Source organism: Trichechus manatus, unplaced genomic scaffold (assembly GCF_000243295.1).
Source record: "Trichechus manatus latirostris isolate Lorelei unplaced genomic scaffold, TriManLat1.0 scaffold00056, whole genome shotgun sequence".
Classification (NCBI taxonomy): domain Eukaryota; kingdom Metazoa; phylum Chordata; class Mammalia; order Sirenia; family Trichechidae; genus Trichechus; species Trichechus manatus.
In genome coordinates, this window is record NW_004443992.1 from 8,467,555 (window position 1) to 8,485,771 (window position 18,217).

At 43.2% G+C, this 18,217-nt stretch overlaps 1 protein-coding gene across 6 annotated transcripts in view; it reads left to right on the plus strand.

Moving 5' to 3' along the window:
* The first annotated feature begins 3,548 nt into the window (after nucleotides 1–3,548).
* The window catches only part of CFLAR (CASP8 and FADD like apoptosis regulator), a 41,329-nt gene continuing 26,660 nt past the window's right edge, over nucleotides 3,549–18,217 (plus strand). For 2 of the 6 annotated variants that reach the window (XM_004378218.3, XM_023732986.1), the window contains exons 1-2: nucleotides 3,549–3,687; nucleotides 17,109–17,520. In XM_004378218.3, the coding sequence (XP_004378275.2) occupies nucleotides 17,159–17,520 (362 nt within the window). In that variant the 5' untranslated portion in view covers nucleotides 3,549–3,687; nucleotides 17,109–17,158. Of the gene's footprint in view, nucleotides 3,688–3,982; nucleotides 5,806–8,118; nucleotides 9,004–17,108; nucleotides 17,521–18,217 lie in introns of those variants that run through there. The other 4 variants (XM_023732984.1, XM_023732985.1, XM_023732983.1 and 1 more) reach the window with 4 other exon arrangements.

Here is an 18,217-nt window from a genome sequence, read left to right on the forward strand (position 1 = left end):
TGCTGCAAAAGACCTCTTTAAAAGTGTTAAAAGCAAAGATATCACCTTGAAGACTAAGGTGTGTCTGACCCAAGCCATGGTGTTTTGAATTGCCTCCTGCATGCAAAAGCTCGATGATGAATAAGGAAGAATGAAGAACTGATGTCTTTGAATTGTGGTGTTGGTGAAGAATCTTGAATATACCATGGACTGCCAAAAGAATGAACAAATCCTTCTTGGAAGAAGTACAACCAGAATGCCACTTAGAAGCAAGGATGGCGAGACTGTCTCACATACTTTGGACATGTTATCAGGAGGGATCAGTCCCTGGAGAAGGACATCACGCTTGGTAAAGTAGAGGACCAGTGAAAAAGAGGGGGACCCTCAACAAGATGGACTGACACAGTGGCTGCAACAATGGGCTCAAGCATAACAACGATTGTGAGGATGGTGCAGGACCAGGCAGTGTTTCATTTTGTTGTACATAGGTTCCCTATGAGTCAGAACCAACTCGATGGCACCTAACAACAACAACAACATGCTAAGCAAATAATCCGAGAAGCTGGACTACATGAAAAAGAAGACAGCATCAGGATTAGAGGAAGACTCATTAACAACCAGCGATACAGAGATGACACAACCTTGCTTGCTGAAAGCAAAGAGGACCTAAAGCACTTACTGATGAAGATCAAAGGCTACAGCCTTCAGTATGGATTACACCTTAACATAAAGAAAACAAAAATCCTCACAACGGGACCAACAAGAAACATCATAATAGATATAAGTTGTCAAGGATTTCATTTTACTTGGATCCACATTCAACACCCACGGAAGCAGAAGTCAAGAAATCAAACGACGTATTGCATTGGGCAAATCTGTTGCAAAAAATCTCTTTAAAGTGTTAAAAAGTGAAGATGTCACTTTGAGGACTAAGGCGCACCTGACTCAAGTCCTGGTATTTTCAATCACCTCATATGCGTGTGAAAGCTGGACAATAAATAAGGAAGACCAAATAAGAATTGATGCCTTTGAATTATGGTGTTGGTGAAGAATCTTGAATATACCGTGGACTTTCAAAAGATGGAACAAATCTGTCCTGGAAGAAGTACAGCCAGAATGCTCCTTAGAAGCGAGGATGGCGAGGCTTTGTCTCATGTAGTTTGGACATGTTATCAGGAGGGACCAGTCTCGGGAGAAGGACATCATGCTTGGTAAAGTAGAGGGTCAGGGAAAGAGAGGAAGACCCTCAACAAGATGGATCGACACAGTGCCTGCAAGGATGAGCTCAATAAGAGCAACGATTCTGAGGACAGTGCAGGACCGGGCAGTGTTTCTTTCTGTTGTACATAGGGTTGCTATGAGTCAGAACTGACTCGATGGCACCTAGCAACAACAACAACACAGAGTCAGCTCCAACTCATGGAGACCCCATGTATAACTGAAGGAAAGACTGCCTAGTCCTGAGCTATCTTCATGACTGTTGGTATGTTTGAGTCCATGATTGTGGCTATTGTGTTAAACTCCACCTACTGCTGGCTGATTGCTCTATTGTTTTCAACAATACCTTGGGTCATAAATCGCTCTACTAACTCATCCAATCAAAGATTAGTTCCTGGGGTCAGTGTTTTATATTTGTTTTGACCCCAGGAGGGCTCCTCCTTGGTTCCCTCTTGCAAACTAGCTAGCCTACAGTTTAGCCTGCATCTTAATCCTTTCAAGACCCAATTATTTTCTGCTTTGAATTTTTTGTTGATACCATGTGTTTTCAGTCGTGGAATGCATTCTTAGTCATTGAGTGTGTTTTAATTTTTGGTTGGTAATATAGATTTTTGAGAAATATTATATGAAAATATACGATTTGTGGGAGGCTGTCTGGCCCATGGGTCTTGGGTAACAGGCTTTATTGTGGATGCCTTCCATTTGGGTACATGAGGCACCTCTGGTTTTGCCTAATACCCCAACTATTTTGCCTCAATGAACATTTCCTTGGTCTTCCACGGTTACACAAGTCCCCAGTGGAGGGAAGCAAATATTTTCAGTAGGAAAAGTATACTCCCAAAGAACTCCAGACGCATAAAGTGGGTGGGATACTGTATGTTTCACAAGTCACAAAAGGGTTTTAAATCCTCTATCAGCTGTCTTTCACCACAACCTCCACTGTTCTTGAGAGTGCTCTTAGGTATCAACTTCTCCACACTCTGTTGCAAATGAAGTCATTCTTCTGGGAAAAGATCAGGAGCTATCTGTTTTAAGGCCTGCTTCTCCCCTCCAGGAGCTCTGGTGGTGCCCTGGTTAAGAGCTACGGCTGCTAACCAAAAGGTTGGCAGTTTGAATCCACCAGGTGCTCCTTGGAAACCCTATGGGGCACTTCTACTATGTCCTGTAGGATTGTTAGGAGTCAGAATTGTTTCGATGGCAAGGGGTCTTTCTCCCCTCTGAGCACAATCCCTGAGCCAGGGCTCTGGATCTTTGGGACAATGGCAAGCTGCTCTCTTAGTGACATCCCTGCTCTAGGAGCTGAGCTGCGGGATGGGGCAGCAGCCTGATGTCCTCTTGGTTTGCCTCTCCTTGTGTAGGACCAACACCTCACAAGTCAGGGCAAGGGTGATCAGGGCCCCAGTATTACCAGGTAAAGCCTCTTTTCCACAATTCAGGGCTGAGTGGAAGAAGGGAGCCCTCATCTCATAACTGCACTCACTAGGACTTAACCTCAGTAACAGACAGCTGCAGGCTGCTCCTAGAGGGTTGGGGAGAGGCTCTCCCACTGGGACCTAGCAGGAGAGGGAGCCCTGCCTTCTTGGTTACAGCAGTCTGGAGTAAAGTCTGCACTGCTGAAATGAACAGGGGTGGAGTGGGGTGGGTGGCAGTTTGGGTTCAAAAACCACAGACAGTTGACTTTCTCACCAAATTTTCCTAGGTTTTCTTGAATAGATCTTTCTTCTTTGGCTGTTAGCCCTGAGAACCATTTTCAGAGGCTTTAAATGGTTGTGTTTTGTTTGTTTGTTTTTATAATTTTCACCTGTTTCACTGAGGCGTGGCTCAGCAGAGCTTCTCACCCCGTCATGCCTGAAGTCGATCTCTTTTTGTATTCTTCCAACTCTCGTGTAAGTTTGAAATTATTTGAAGAAAAGTTAAATTAAAAAAAAAAATCATAGGTAGTTATTAGGCATAAATAAATTGAAATATAGAAAGCGCTTTCATTTTTACTATTTTCTTCTTCCCACACATCATAACAAACCTTAGCAATGCTCACTATAACATCTTGATGTTAGAGTCGCCCTCCCCTCCTCATGGCAACCCCATGCACAACGGGATCTGACCCATAAAGTTAACTACTTTAAATGTCCTTCCTGGTTTTATCCAGTTGTAGAAGTCATAAACAGGTAACAGTGTCCATCTAACAGGACAGTATTTAAACTCAAAGGGACTAGTGTGGTTTGAATGGGGCGGGGGTGGGGCGTCTGGGCCTAATACAGTGAATGTTACACCGTGAAGCTTCTGTAAAGCGTCAAAATCCAGAGGAATCTAGCGCAGGGGAGGCTCCGAGCTCTGAGGCAATGGGAGGGGGAAGCTGGCAGGGAAGCGCACTGTAATCGCTAACGTCCGCTTCCAGAGTTTCGGTTTCTTTGCCTCCATCTTGCGTGCACTGTCCGAGGGTGAAGATTGGGAGGCGGCAGCGGGAGGAAAGCCCCGGCTGTGGGCAGGATGGTACGTGCCCCGCGTTCAACCCTGGCGCTCCCGCAAGGGCGGTGCGTGCGCCCCACACCCTCTCCCCCAGACTCGGCGCCAGGTTTTCGCGTCAGCGTTGTAGCGGGCCCAGTGCCGTGGCACCCCTGCTTCTCTTACCCCTTGCCTTTTCTCCCCGACCTGCGCTTTCCCGAAGTGTCCCAGAGCGGGAGGGTGCCCACCGGGGACCAGGGTAGGAGTGGGCCTCGTGGGCCAGTGACTCAACCCTGTGCATTCCTGGTATCCGGTTTGCCCCACGGGCTCCAGACTGGGCGGGGCGCTCCGTGTCGGCTCTCACCCGCTGGCCTTCACCCCGAGCCGAGCCGGCGTTTTCCAGAAAGACTGCCAAAGGCCCTGGAAACCCCAGCGCAATCCCGTGCGCCGCGACGGACCGGACCAACCGGGAAATAACCTTTGCCCAACACTGGTCACCCCCTGTAGCCCCAGAGGCGGAAAACAGGCTGTGGGTTTTGGTGGCGGCTGCCCAGAGTCAAGCAGATTTAAAATAATCTTGAGAGTTGTTGAATTCCTGGAGTGAACTGGTCAAAAGATTTGGCAGTTTTCCTTTCGGAAAGTGGATGAGAACAAGGACTTTTTATCTGTGTGCGCGGTGGCCTTTACCTTGCGGGAGCACCGGCCTTGTGGAAATTTTTACTCTCTCATTAGTAGGACAGGACTTTCAGCTTCTCAGAGCAGCTTGAGTTTAAGATACATTTTGGGAAATTGCAAAGAAAGCTTGCCTTGGGAAAGTTGGAAATGCTTGATCGACTGATTGGATTTTTTAAAGCCCTAAAATAAACCTGTTTCCGCCACTTCTTTTTTTTTTTTTCTCAGCAAAAGGGCAAGGAAGTCTAAGATGATTTCAAGATGTTCTTGCTTGACCGGATTTGCACAGAAGGGCCTGTTCTTTTAAATATTGTTAGCAGTCAAGCGCTTGTACCACCGCGCCGTCAGGGTTCCTTCAATAGAACAAAGGCCGGTGAAATTCAAAATAAGTTGATTGTTCGAGTGAGCAGAAGTATGTAGTTCAAGGATCCTAAAGCCCTCTCAAATATTTGAATTCGTTGACATTTTAAAATTGTTTTTATGCAACGAGGGGTGGTTCCAGCCTGCTACCCAGAGGGAGGTAGCACTTGTCAAGCATTTTGGACACCGAAAATCCCGGAGAATAAGACTGGCTCTGCCGGGGTTGAACTACTTAAGATAAAAAGTTTCAGATAGAGAGGAATTGAATTTTTGGTACTTTTCCACTGGTACTTCCTCTAATCTTACAAGAGTTTCCGAGACGGAACAAAAACTTGACTTAACTCGAAAATTAAAAAAAAAAGAAGACGAAGGGTTTGGAAAGGGAATCTTGAGTGTGTTTGTCATACAGAAATTTTCATTTTTGATGTCCGCAAATTTAACTTGTTTTACTTACAGCTTCTAGGTTGAGAATCCTGATTAAGATAGTTTATGTTTTACATCTCTGTGTTTGTAACTGACATTTGCCCTTCCTTTAACAAAGTATTGCTCTTTGAAAGTGAATCCACTTGCTGGTCCGCAGCGGCTCTGTGCCTCTTACCCCGGTGAAACTTAGGTGACTGGTGGTCGCGGGCAGTTTTTGAGCTGGGGCAGGAGGCTGATCCGGAAGTAGGTTTGGTCCTCGGGGCGTCCCCGGGCCGCGTCGCCGCCGCCAGCAGCGTCGCCCACTCAGCCTGGGCAGCGCGTAACTCCCCGAAGCGTCGCGTGGGCCTTCTTTCCCAGCATATGGAGGTTTTACTACACCGCGACACCTGCGTATGCCCTTATGAAAATTTCTAAGTTGCTGGGGCGGGGAGCTCCTCGACCTCGATTTTTGAGCCTGAAGCCACATGTGGGTAGCGCGTCACCTGGCGAGGTGCCTGGAGGAAGCGCACATGTGGTCGGGAGGCAGAGGTCCCGGGACGCCAGCCCGGGGGGGCCGCCCCTTGTCGCTGGTGACACTCTCCTCCAGTTCCGTGCCCTGTCGGGAGCATTTCCAACTCCAGCTTTCCAGAGTGGCAGGTCTGAGCTTGTCCTGCGAGGGTGAGCGCCGTTCCGGGCCGAGATCCAGTTAGAAGAGCCGGCGGCTGCCCTGGCGTGAGTGGACCCGAGAACTCTGTCAGCCCTCTTCTCTAGACCTCCGCCCGGTGAGGGCCTTGACCTGGGCTTCAGGGCGTCAGGGCACTATCCCCCAATACCGGCGGTTAAAGACTGAGTCTCCTGCTTTCAGCTCTCCAACTCCCCCTTGAGACACTTGGGGACTCGCTCGGGACTCACAGTCGCCTGACGTGTCGCCCTTTTAAGTCCCAAGAGTGTACTCCATTTGGGGACGGCTGCGCCCTTGAAATCTGGTTATATTTTTCGTGTAGAGCTTAAGGGTTGATTAAACTCGTGTTGATGGGCTGAAATGCCTCCTTGCCTTTAATTCAGTATAATCCTATGAACATTTACTGAGCTCCTTGAGGCCAGGCAGAGTTCTGGGTGCCGGGGACATAAAGATGGATCTGAAATTGGTTTCTGCCCCCACAAGCACACAGTATGGTTGAGGAAGCTGTTTGAACTGGGCTGGGGAAGTAATGACAGATCACAGAAGGCAGCGTGTGTCACACGCATACTAGCTTTACTTACAGTGAGGTAAGTAGGACCACTATTATTGTAATAAGCCCTATTTCTTCTCCTTTAAATTCAGCTCCTGTCCTTGGGCTCCCTTCCTTTGTACTTTCATGTAATCATTGGTTGTCTTTACACTTATTGCAGGATTGCACTTAACGTTCTATATTGTAGGATTTTTTTTCTTCAAAGACTTCTTTAGTCAAGTTGTGTTGTAGTTACCTGGGTTAAAACACATGCAAAGTAAACAAAGTTCCCAGAAGTCCGTTCCTTAGAGATTCCAGAGGTTGCAGTTTAGTGTCGTTTTCAGACGTTTGTGCACTCATATACAATCTTTTAAGTGTCTTAAGTGTATATATATATACACACATATATGCACATAAGCACACATATACATATACATACACACACACATATATAAAACCTGGTGGCACAGTGGTTAAAAGCGCTCGGCTGCTAAGGAAAACGTTGGCAATTTGAAACCACCAGCTGCTCCGCAGGAGAAAGATGTGGCAGTCTGCTTCTGTAAAGATGTACAGCCTTGGAAACCCTGTGGGGCAGTTCTCCTCTGTCCCATAGGGTCACAGTGACTCAACAGAATTGACTCAACAGCAGTGAGTTTGTATATATATGTTGTTAGGTGCATTTGAGTTGATTCCAACACATAGTGACCCTATGTACAACAGAACGAAACACTGCTCAGTCCTGCGCCATACTTAGAATTGTTGTTATGTTTGAGCCTGTTGTTGCAGCCACTGTGTCAATCCATCTCATCAAGGGTCTTTCTCTTTTTTGCTGACCCTCTACCTTACCAAGCATAATGTCCTTCTCCATGGACTGGCCCCTCCTGATAATATGCCCAAAGTAAGTGAGACAAAGTTTCACCATCCTCGCTTCCAAGGAGCACTCTAGCTACATTTCTTCCAAAACATACTTGTTCATTCTTCTGGCAGTCCATGGTATATTCAGGATTCTTTGCCAACACCATAATTCAAAGACATCAATTCTTCTTTTGTCTTCCTTATTCATTGTCCAGCTTTTGCACGCATATGAGGCAATTGAAAATACCATGGCTTGGGCCAGAAGCACCTTAGTCTTCAAGGTGACATCTTTGCTTTTTAACACTTTAAAGAGCTCTTTTGCTGCAGATTTGTCCAATGCAGTGTGTCTTTTGATTTCTTGGCTGCTGCTTCTGTGGGTGTTAATTGTGGATCCAAGTAAAATGAAATCCTTGACAACTTCAATCTTTTCTCAGTTTATCATGATGTTGCTCATTGGTCCAGTTGTGTGGATTTTTGTTTTGTTTATGCTGTATAATCCATACTGAAGGCTGTGGTCTTTGATCTTCATCAGTAAGTGCTTCAAGTCCTCTTCAGTTTCAGCAAGCAAGGTTGTGTCATCTGCATATTACAGATTGTTAATGAGTCTTCGACTAATCCTGGTGCTGCGTTCTTCTTTACATAGTCCAGCTTCTCGGATTATTTGCTCAGCATATAGATTGAATAAGTATGATGAAAGGATACAACCCTGATGCACACCTTTGTGATTTTAAACCACGTAGTATCCCCTTGTTTGAACAACGGCCTCTTGATCTATGTACAGGTTCCTCAGGAGAACAATTAAGTGTTCTGGAATTCGCAGTGTTATCCATTATTTGTTATGATCCACACAGTCGAAGGCCTTTCCATAGTCAATAAAACACAGGTAAACATCTTTCTGGTATTCTCTGCTTTCAGCCAAGATCCGTCTGACTTCAGCAGTGAAATCCCTTGTTCCATGTCCTCTTCTGAATCTGGCTTTAATCTTGGCAGTTCCCTGTTGATGTACTGCTGCAACTGTTTTTGAATGATCTTCAGCAAAATTTTACTTGCTTGTGATATTAATGATATTACAGCATCATACAACTTCCACTCCTTTAAGTTGTATGATACTGGTTCTCCAAACTTGTGTTTCAGAGCTGTTGTTTTTTCTATTAGTATCTGTTTTTCCCACACGTAACTTCATTCCTGGTAGATTACGGAGGATTAGTTATGGAGGATTTTACAATTTCATACAAGGTATTAGTAATTTGGGGGATGTTAGAGGACTGTCCTATTTGGGGAAGAATACTTTAAATTTTAAGCACTTTTGAGTCCATTCTAGGAGAACTTATATCTAATGTAGTATACACACAGAGGACTGGTTTGGAGGTTTGGCAAAAATGAAAACCCTGACACATAAATCTTATAGAAATTACAGTTTATTGTGATAACTGCAAAGGATACATTTTTAAGAAAAGGTACTGGGTGATATCAGGCCAGGGGGTGTTTGGTGAGCTTAGTTGGAGACATTCTATTCTACCTGTTCAAGGTGAGGTCCTGCCACGTCCCAGGAAGCCCTGCATGGGGACTTACTCAGCCTTTTACAATTGCATCATAAGTCACTCTAAAGAAGCAGCATAATAATCTCCGAGAGTTGCAAAAGTTTCCTTTCACAAGGTGTCTCCTAGATCTAATAACCAGGTTCCAGGTATATCTTACCAGCCCACCAGCTCCATCTTGCTTAATTGTCTGTAGGTTATGAAAGGATGAGTGGGCATTATACCTGTACAGTCCTGCTGCACCTGGATAATAATGACCAGTCTGTTCAAGGCCTGAGACGGTTGAGCTTGGCAGTCCTGGCAGGGCCTTCCAGAGCCTACTGAAGGTGAGTAAGAGCCTATCTGTCTTCACAGACCTTACTACAAGTCTTAGTTATCTAGTGCTGCTATAACAGAAATACCACAAGTGGATGGCTTTAAAAAACAAATTTATTCTCTCAGTTTAGAAGGCCAGAAGTCCGAATTCAGGGTGCAAGCTCTAGGGGGAAGGCTTTCTCTCTGTGTCTGCTCTGGGGGAAGGTCCTTATCTCAGTCTTCCCCTATGTCTAGGAGGTTCTCAGGTCCAAAGGATGTGCTCCACTCCCGGCTCTTCTTTCTTGGTGGTATGAGGTCCCTCTCTCTCTGCTTGATTCTCTCTCCTTTTATTTTCTGTAAGATAAAAGATGATGGAGGCCACACCCCAGGGAAACTCCCCTTACATGGATCAGGGATGTGACCTAAGTAGGGGTGTTACATCCCACCCTAATCCTCTTTAACATAACCTAATCTTGCCTCATTAACCACAGGCAGAGATTAGAATTTATAACACATAGGGCAATTACATCAGATCACAAAATGGAGGATAACCACACAATACTGGGAATCACGGCCTAGCCAAGTTGACACATATTTTTGGGGGAAACATTTCAATCCATACATCACAAATGACAGGTACCCAACTAACTGTCATGTACGATATAATAAGATAAATGTCAGAAGAGAGTAAAAACAGTGCTACAAAGGAGGGAGAGATGACCTGATGGTAGGGACCAAGACAAGCTTATGGGAGAGATGCCTTGAGAGATGGGATAGAATTTCAACAGGCAGAAACTGAGAAGAGGGAAGATGTTTTTCAAATGGAGGCAAATGCTTGAGCAAATGCCTTAGGACAGGAAAACACTGTCCAGGGAACACTGAGATGTTTATTTGTCTTAAATTGGATTATGTGTTGGGCAGAAGTGGGGAGATATGCTTAGGTGCTTGAGCTATGTATGAATTTACCTCAGTGAACATTTAACTTTGGTTAGGACGGAGTGGGACACTGCATCAAATAGATTTAGCTTTATCGCCCCTGGTGACTACGCTCATGCTTTTGTATCCAGTTAGATGATTCACGATCTCCTGTGTATCTAGATCCTTTCTCATTCTGCGATTCTTTCGTTCTTGTTTTCTGCAGCCTGTGTGTAGCTGTTATGAACAGGGAAGTTATTGGAGTTGATACTATGCTGAGATTTGTGGGAGCTTCCCTGAGAGACATTGGGATCATCTATTGTTTGTGGGCAGTTTGCTATGGTTGAAATGGATTGCTTGTGAATCCAAATAATTTTTAATGCATATTCTTAGCCACTGATATGTAATAATGGTCAGTAACATCCCAAACTGGAATGTGTTTATGCTTCAGAGTAAGTACATGATCTCTAGACTGTCATTGAGTATGTGCTTAAAGCATCCCAGAAATCAGGAACTACATGATAATTGATTGTTCCACACCCTCATGTTAAATATTTTTGAGGGGCACAAGATGGCATTTCATGCACTATCTCAGGTATAAAATGCCTACAGGTAGAGGAGTAAAGATTGGTTCATTGTACTAGCTGCTTGAATTATTACATACACAACCAACATCCATAGATTCTGTGCACAAATGTAGGAGGAAGGTGGGTTCTTTTATGTTCAGGGTGAATACACAGAACTCCTGTGAGATGGTAACATGGTCATGTGAGCCCTTCTTTATCCTTTTAGAAACTTCTGTGTGACTTTCTCAAGGACTTCATGTTCATGTCTCAGTGGGGTTTCCCAGAGGCCTGAAAATTGCAGGTGTGCATGCTGCTTTCTGCAGCTGGCAAAGCAGGCTTGCCTGCACTGCTGCCCAGTGTCGTGGAGTTGCTGAGAAACTATATTTGCTTTCACATTGTGGCTCAGTGGACATGACCTTGCTTTCATGCCATGCCATAACCTTGCTTCATGTAGAGAAACAGTACAAAAAATAGAATGTTAAGTATTTCCTTGGGTACAGAGAATTCCAGATTAAGGTATGGTGGGAACCAGTCATGCTGGCTGCTATTTACTGATTACAGGGAAGGTTATGTGCTTTGGATATCTGGTGGTTTGAAAGCAGAGTTGACATTATGTAAGAAATGTTGAGAAGCCACACTGTACTGTTTTAAGGTTGGTCACTGCTAAAGTGGGGTGTTCTTGAGCGGGGTGTTCTTGAGCACAGGGGTCCTAGTGGCAGCCTCCTGATTGCCCTCTTTCCTGACTGAGGCAAGGTCTTTCTGAGTCCTGGATGTCTTTCCTAGAAGCTCAGTCGAGAGCCCAAAATACCTAGAGTGGTATCTGATTCCAGAACCTGACTGACACTGGACTGAACTCTGGTGACACACATTTTGTGTCTAATTATTGGAATACCCCATGACTTCAACCACAAAAATGAAACTGGAAAGTCAAGTTTTGGTTTTCGTTATGAATGCTGGAGTCAGTATATACCGAGCTGGAGATTTTGTGTGGGTGTGGAAGAGGAGGGGAAACAATACGCCTGTGAAATCCTGAGGAAAGTCTTAGAGGAGACGTTACAGAAAGGAGAATTCCTTAAAATTCTAGAAACACATATAAATGAGTTTTGTCTGGGTAGGGAACATGAATGGCTTAAAACAGTGGGGTGAAGTGACACTAACAGAATATTGGTAACTCATGAGGATTGGGTATTTGAAACCAGAAAAAAAGAATTGAAATTGGATAGCTTCTTTGTCCCTTACCTGAGTAAGGTGAAGGCAGGAGACTTTTGAGAAGAGGTGAGTGCACTGCTGAGCCACGCAGCTCAGGCAGGGTGGAACTGGTAATTGATGGGCAGGTGACCTCTTATAAGGCTCTGAAGGGCTCCTATGAATCTACCTCCCCACCCATCTTTTGAACCATGCTAAGTAAAATCTGACCTGTTCTTTTTAAAGATAACTTTGGGATACCTTTTAGGCTTTCTTCTTCTAAAGTTTGCCTACATATACACAAAGGACCTCTAAAAACAGTTAAAATGAGGTCATTTCTATGTGGCATGGTCTGTTTTCCTTCCCACCTGAATTTGTTTTACATACCAAAAAAAACCAAACCCATTGCCTTTGAGTTGATTCTTGTTTTAAATAGTCCTTGTTAATTGAACTGGTAAAGAATGAGGAAGAGATAGAAACTAATTTTTCAGTTTCAAACCTATAGGGTTTCTTTTTGGCTTATTACTGTTTTCTAATTTTATTGTACTGTGGTCAGAGAATGTGACATGGGGAGTATTTATTTTAACATCTGTGTGCTCGTCACCCAGGGTGATATTTAAGGTTATGTGTCAACTTGGCTAGGCCATGATTCTGAGTGGTTTGGCAGATATTATGTAATCATCCTCCATTTTGTGATCTGATGTGAACAGCTGATGAGTTGAAAGGGGAGTTTCCTCGGGGGTGTGGTCTGCATCCAATATATTTGGATATTCTGGCAAAACTTGCGCTCTCTCTCAGTCCTGCATCTGACTTGCCATCCTCTGACCTCTGGCTCTTGGGACGTGAGCCAACAGCCTACCCTCTGATCTGCACATTTTGAGGTCCTCCAGCTCCCACAGCCCCGTGAGCCAGCAGCCTGCTGTCTAACCTGCTGATTTTGGGTTTGTCAGCCCCTGCAACCATGTGAGTCAGGAGAAGCCTCCAGCTTGACTCTTGACCAGTGGATTTGGGACTTGCCAGCCTCCACGACTGCATGAGCCTTTTCTTTGAAATAAATCTCTCTATATATAGGCTGGGTTCTGCAGAAGAGGAAACATCAGTGAAGTGTGTATATATATGGGCCCTGGTGGCTTAACCACTGTGCCACCAGGGCCCCCATATGAATTTATATATATATATATACACTTCACTGATTTTGCTCCTCTAGAGAACCCAGCCTAAGACACCCAGCTTATGAAGAAAAGTATTACAAATTTAGTTATGTTCCCTCTGTATTTTTAATTGTTTTACTGTGGTAAAAACATATAAAGTATTTGCCAATTCAACTTTTTTTACATGTACAATTCAGTGACATTGATTACGTTTATAATTTTGTGCAACTATCACCGCTATTCGTTTCCAAATTGTTCCACCACCATTAACAGAAACTCAGTGTCCTCCAAGCAATGAATCCCTCCCTCTCCCTCTCACTTCTAGTAACCACTAATAAACTGTGGTGTCTATACATTTGCCTATTCTAGATATTTCATGTGAGTGGTATTGTACAATATTTGTCCTTTTGTGTCTGACATTTCACACAACATAATGTTTTCAAGGTTCTCCATGTCATAGCATATTTCAGGACTTCATTTCTCTTTATGGCTGAGTAATATTCCGTTGTTTGTATGTACCACATTTTGTTTATCCACTCATCTCTTGGTGGTCATTTAGATTGTTTCCATCTTTTGGCTATTGTGGATAGTGCTATAATGAACATTGGTATACAAACTTCTGTTTGTGTTCCTGCTTTCAGTTCTTTTGGGTATGTTGTTGTTGTGTGCCGTCAAGTCGATTCTGACTTATAGTGACCCTATATGACAAGATAGAACTGCCCCATAGAGTTTCCTAGGCTGTAATCTTTACGGGAGCAGATGGTTAGGTCTTTTCTGATGCACATCTGCTGGTGGGTTCCAACCTCTGACCTTTTGGTTAGTAGCCAAGTGCTTAACCACTGCGCCACCAAGGCTCGTTTCTGGGTATGTACCCTCTTTGTATTCTTATCTGGTCACATTCCCTTTCCTGCAGTGGAAATCACTTTCCTGAATTCAGTATTATCACTATGTATCTCTGCATGTATTGTTGCTAGAATTTTTTCAGATTACCTAGTGCAAGGTTTCTCAACCTTGGCACTGCTGGCATTTTGGACTAGGTAATTATTTGTTGTGGGAAGATACGCATTGTAGGATGTTTAGCAGCATCTGTGGCCTCTACCCATTAGATACCGGTAGCACCACCCAGTTGTGACAACCAAAACTAACTCTAACCAAAAAAAACCAAACCCGTTGCCGCTGAGTCAGTTCCAACTCACTGAAGCCCCGGTGATGCAGTGGTTAAGAGCTTGGCTGCTAACCAGAAACGGTCAGCAATTCAAACCCACCAGCCACTCCTTGGAAAACCTATGGGGCAGTTCTGCTCTGCCCTGTAGGGTCGCTATGATGAAACTAACTCCAGACATTATCAAATGCCCCCTGAGGGACAAAATTGCCCCTATTTGAGAACCGGATCTAGCCTATCATATTGCAGAAATTTTTTTTTATCTTCTTGAGCATTTAAAGATACTTATTTTAAACTTTTTCAGACGTAGAATGTGCATTCTGTTTGTTTCTGCTGTCATTGTGATTTTTATTTTTGTGCAGAATAGTTTTTAAGTGTAAGCTCACCTTCCCTTCCTCAGAAGTCATTTCTTTGCTATCTCATGTGCCTTGGGTTGTGAAAGTGGTCTTAGGAGGTGGTTTTATGTTTTGCTCTGAAGTTCTTAGGGATTTCCTCAGCCCTTCTGTAATTCTTATGTTAATTTCTTGACGTGGGATTTCCTTAACCAACAAAGTAGTGACTATTTGGACCTTAACTCTAACTTCCCCCTCCATATTCCTCTTCCTCAAGTGCCCATTACCTCTAGACGCAATTAACTGCCCCCAGCGCCACCCCAGCTTAAGCACATTGATATTTTGCTGTATCTGGTTGGCCTGGCTCAGCACAGGGATCTGTAGTTTTCCTTTTGATATTTTTCCTGAATGTGCCAGATGCTACCACTGAGTAATCTGGATTTTGCTGCCAAACTATGCCCCTATTAGCCAAGAGGGAAGACAGCATGCCAGTTCTCTTGCTGAGTGTGCGTGACTGGCAGAAAGCAGTCTTGGGTATGATGGTTGGTGGAAATGAACCGAGTAGATAATGTTTTTTAAAAGGATTATCTAATTTTCTTAACTCTTGATGGCATTGTTATACCACTGATAATTATGAGTTACAATAGTCAAATTACTGTTTTCAAAAATAAGGGAATTAGACATTTCTAGCAGTTCTATTTGGTTCTTTTTCAAACATGTCTCGTGAATTTGGGTAATATCCCATTTTTTATTTGTATGTTTGATGGCCTCTTATTTTATTTCGTCTAGAGTATGAATATTTTATAGGTTAATTTATAATAACAACTACTAACAACATTGTGGCTTTTAATGAAAAGAGAAAGAACTTGACCTGCTTTGCGTGGAGACTGGTGATTAGGTTGTAAAATACTGCTACCCTCTTGTAAGCAGAGTACAGATTTAGACTTTCCTGAACATATAAAATTAGCATTCACTTTTCAGATTAAAAAATAATATAAATATCAATTTTTCTACTTTCACTGAGCAGGTCATTTTAATAGATTTTACTTCTTAGTATTTCACAAAAGTCCATATTTATGTGAAGTTTGGGCTAATGGGCACAGGATTAGCACAGCCACACCAATACTTATTAGCAAGTATATATTAGGTAAAATTGTCTGTTTTTAGTAAGAGTTCATCTATTTTGCGTGGTTGTGGGAAGACCAGTATGAAAAATATGAATGAATGGTCTGTTTTAAATTAAATAATTTTCTTAATGAAATAAAATAAATTTTGAAATAAATGTACCTTTATTACTTTTAGACACTGAAGTACTGATTAATATTTCCAGTGATGGAGAACTCAGGAGCTACAGGAAAACTGTGCTTCCTTTGACAATCTGTTTTTTTTTGTTTGATAGCAAGACCTATTTAATTTCCCATATATTCCTTTCTGCCCTGGCTGCCAAGAAGCTCAGAGACAAATTCACAGTCCACTAAAATCTGTTTAAGCCTTTCTAGCCTACATGTGTGCATTGTATTCTCTATCCCTCCACCCCATTTTTACTTTCTAACCTAATTTGTTTTCCCTTATTCTTCTGTAAAATTTTTCTATTTATGTATTTTTATTGTAAGATGCCTCAAATCTTTTGTGGGTTGAAATTATTTATAGATAAATAAAATAGATACAGTACTCCTTTAAGTTAGCTAGATAAATATACAAATATACTTGTATACAGATACATAGCAATAGTTAGCAACTTGCAGATGGGTTGTGTGTCTATTTATTTTTTACTAAGATTAGGTTTATAACCCAAAATGTTGTCTCATAGGAACTGACAAGGTACTCACCCAGAACACAAGAGTGTATTTAACCTAAATATAGCTATAAAACTTAAGAGTAGCGTAGACAGTGACCGCCATTTGCAACTCAAATTTTGATAGAAAATGTGTTGAGTTCTAGTGGAAGAAAATTAAGAATATATCAGTACCCATAGTATAAACTCCCAACCCCTCCCACAGACGTCCCAGGAGTGAGGTCTTCCCCCAGATCTTCCGTGCCATAGCCTGCCTTCCTTCCAATGACACCGTGAGGAATGCTGGTGGCAGTTACTTCCATGTGACAGTATACTGAGAGTCAGGGGCCTTTGGTACTTTCAGGGGGCTCAGGATCTGAAGAGGTGATGGAAACTGGATATGCCTTTGTTCAGCTGTAGTGGTAGGTCCTATGATCATTCTGATGAAGTTGTGAAAAGGGCCTGGGACTTTTGGGAAAATGGCTGCCAAGGTTTCTGATCACAGGTGTGAAGGAGGGACTTTCAAGTAGGAGAGCAACTGGAAAACAAAGTTTGATAGGGACAGAAACCTCTTTTCTCCCATCCTTTGTGGTATCCTGCAGAGAGGATCCTTTTTGCTAACATCCATATTTATTCAAGTCCACCAGGGTGGGGGTCACTAAAAATGTGATTTAACCCCAGTGACACAAGTTTTGCTAGTCTAGTCAGCTGCTTAGTCAGTGGCTTTTTCCTCTCCCTCCCACTGAAGTCATTCATTTGCAACTTAGTCATTAACTCCCTAGTTGTGATTTTCCCCTTACTATGTTTTCCATTCTGGTAAGTTCTCATAAAGCACGTGGGATTTTTTGGAGAAGAATTTTTTCTTTGTTTCATATTCTTTAAAATGTAGGTTATTTGTCTGTCTAGGTTTTTGGATTAGTCGCTCTGACTACTGAGGATCCCTTTCTTTAGACTTAACACTGAATGTAATCTACATTAGGGAGACCAGCAAGAAAAGAAGAGCCTAGCTACCTTGATTAGAAGATTTTTAAAAAATTCCTTTTTAACCACAGAACTCCTTCACTGGAAGGGATTCCAGAAGAAATGAAGAAAGCCATCTGAAATGAAGTCAATAGCCTTATGGCTTTCTGTTGAATGGACTGGAGATTTATTACTGCATTTCCTTGGAATGACACTGCACGGGGTGTCTGCTGTGGTCATCCATCAGGTCGAAGAGGCACTTGATGAAGACGAGAAGGAGACGCTTCTCTTTTTGTGCCGGGACGTTGCTGCAGATGTGGCTCTACCCCATGTCAGGGATCTTCTGGATATTTTAAGTGAGAGAGGTAAGCTGTCTGCCATGGGCTTGGCTGAGCTGCTGTACAGAATGAGGCGGTTTGACTTGCTCAAACGGATCTTGAAGATGGACAAAGCTGCAGTGGAGGACCTCCTGCTCAGGCATCCTCACCTTGTTTCGGACTATAGGTAATTCATCACCTCTTCCTGAGGCTGGAATGGTGGGAGGGATTGAGGCAGCCCAGACTCTACTGAACGATAGAAATGAGGACAGTAAGAAAAGCAGCCACATTAATTTCTTTACCTACTGATCCAACTGTCATATGATGTTGCTTCATTCTTTTGAAATCTGGATTTTCAGAATGTGTTTGTTTAGAGGAATTGTGTAGAAGATCATAATACAAGTGCAAGGGATGAATGGTGTGTGTTTGCCTGAAGGACAGAATGTCAAGAAATGAAGAGAGATAGGAACAACTATCTCTTGCCAACCTCTGACAGTGTGAGATCTGCAGTGGTGTTTGCTAGCTGCTTTTCGATGATGTCAGAATCTGGCAATTTTTGGTGCTGAGAAAGGAAATAAGTTTGACAGTGAACTTAGTGACTTTTGTAGAGCTGTATGTTCCTTCCTGAATTCTTATTGGTTCTTGCCCTGCTAAGGAAGTTAGTTAGGGCGGGCTCCCTTCCTGTGAGTTCCCAGTATCCTGAGGCTCTAAACTATCCATAAGGTCACCAAGAGTTGGCATCAACTTACAGCAACAAAAAGTTCCTTTCAGCTGAAAGAGGGAATAACTGCTAGAATCCCCTCTAGTTCAGACAGGCTGACTTGTTCCTTCTTCCTGTTCAGATAGTACTGTCTTTGGGGCTCAAAGGGGCACAGAAGTCACTG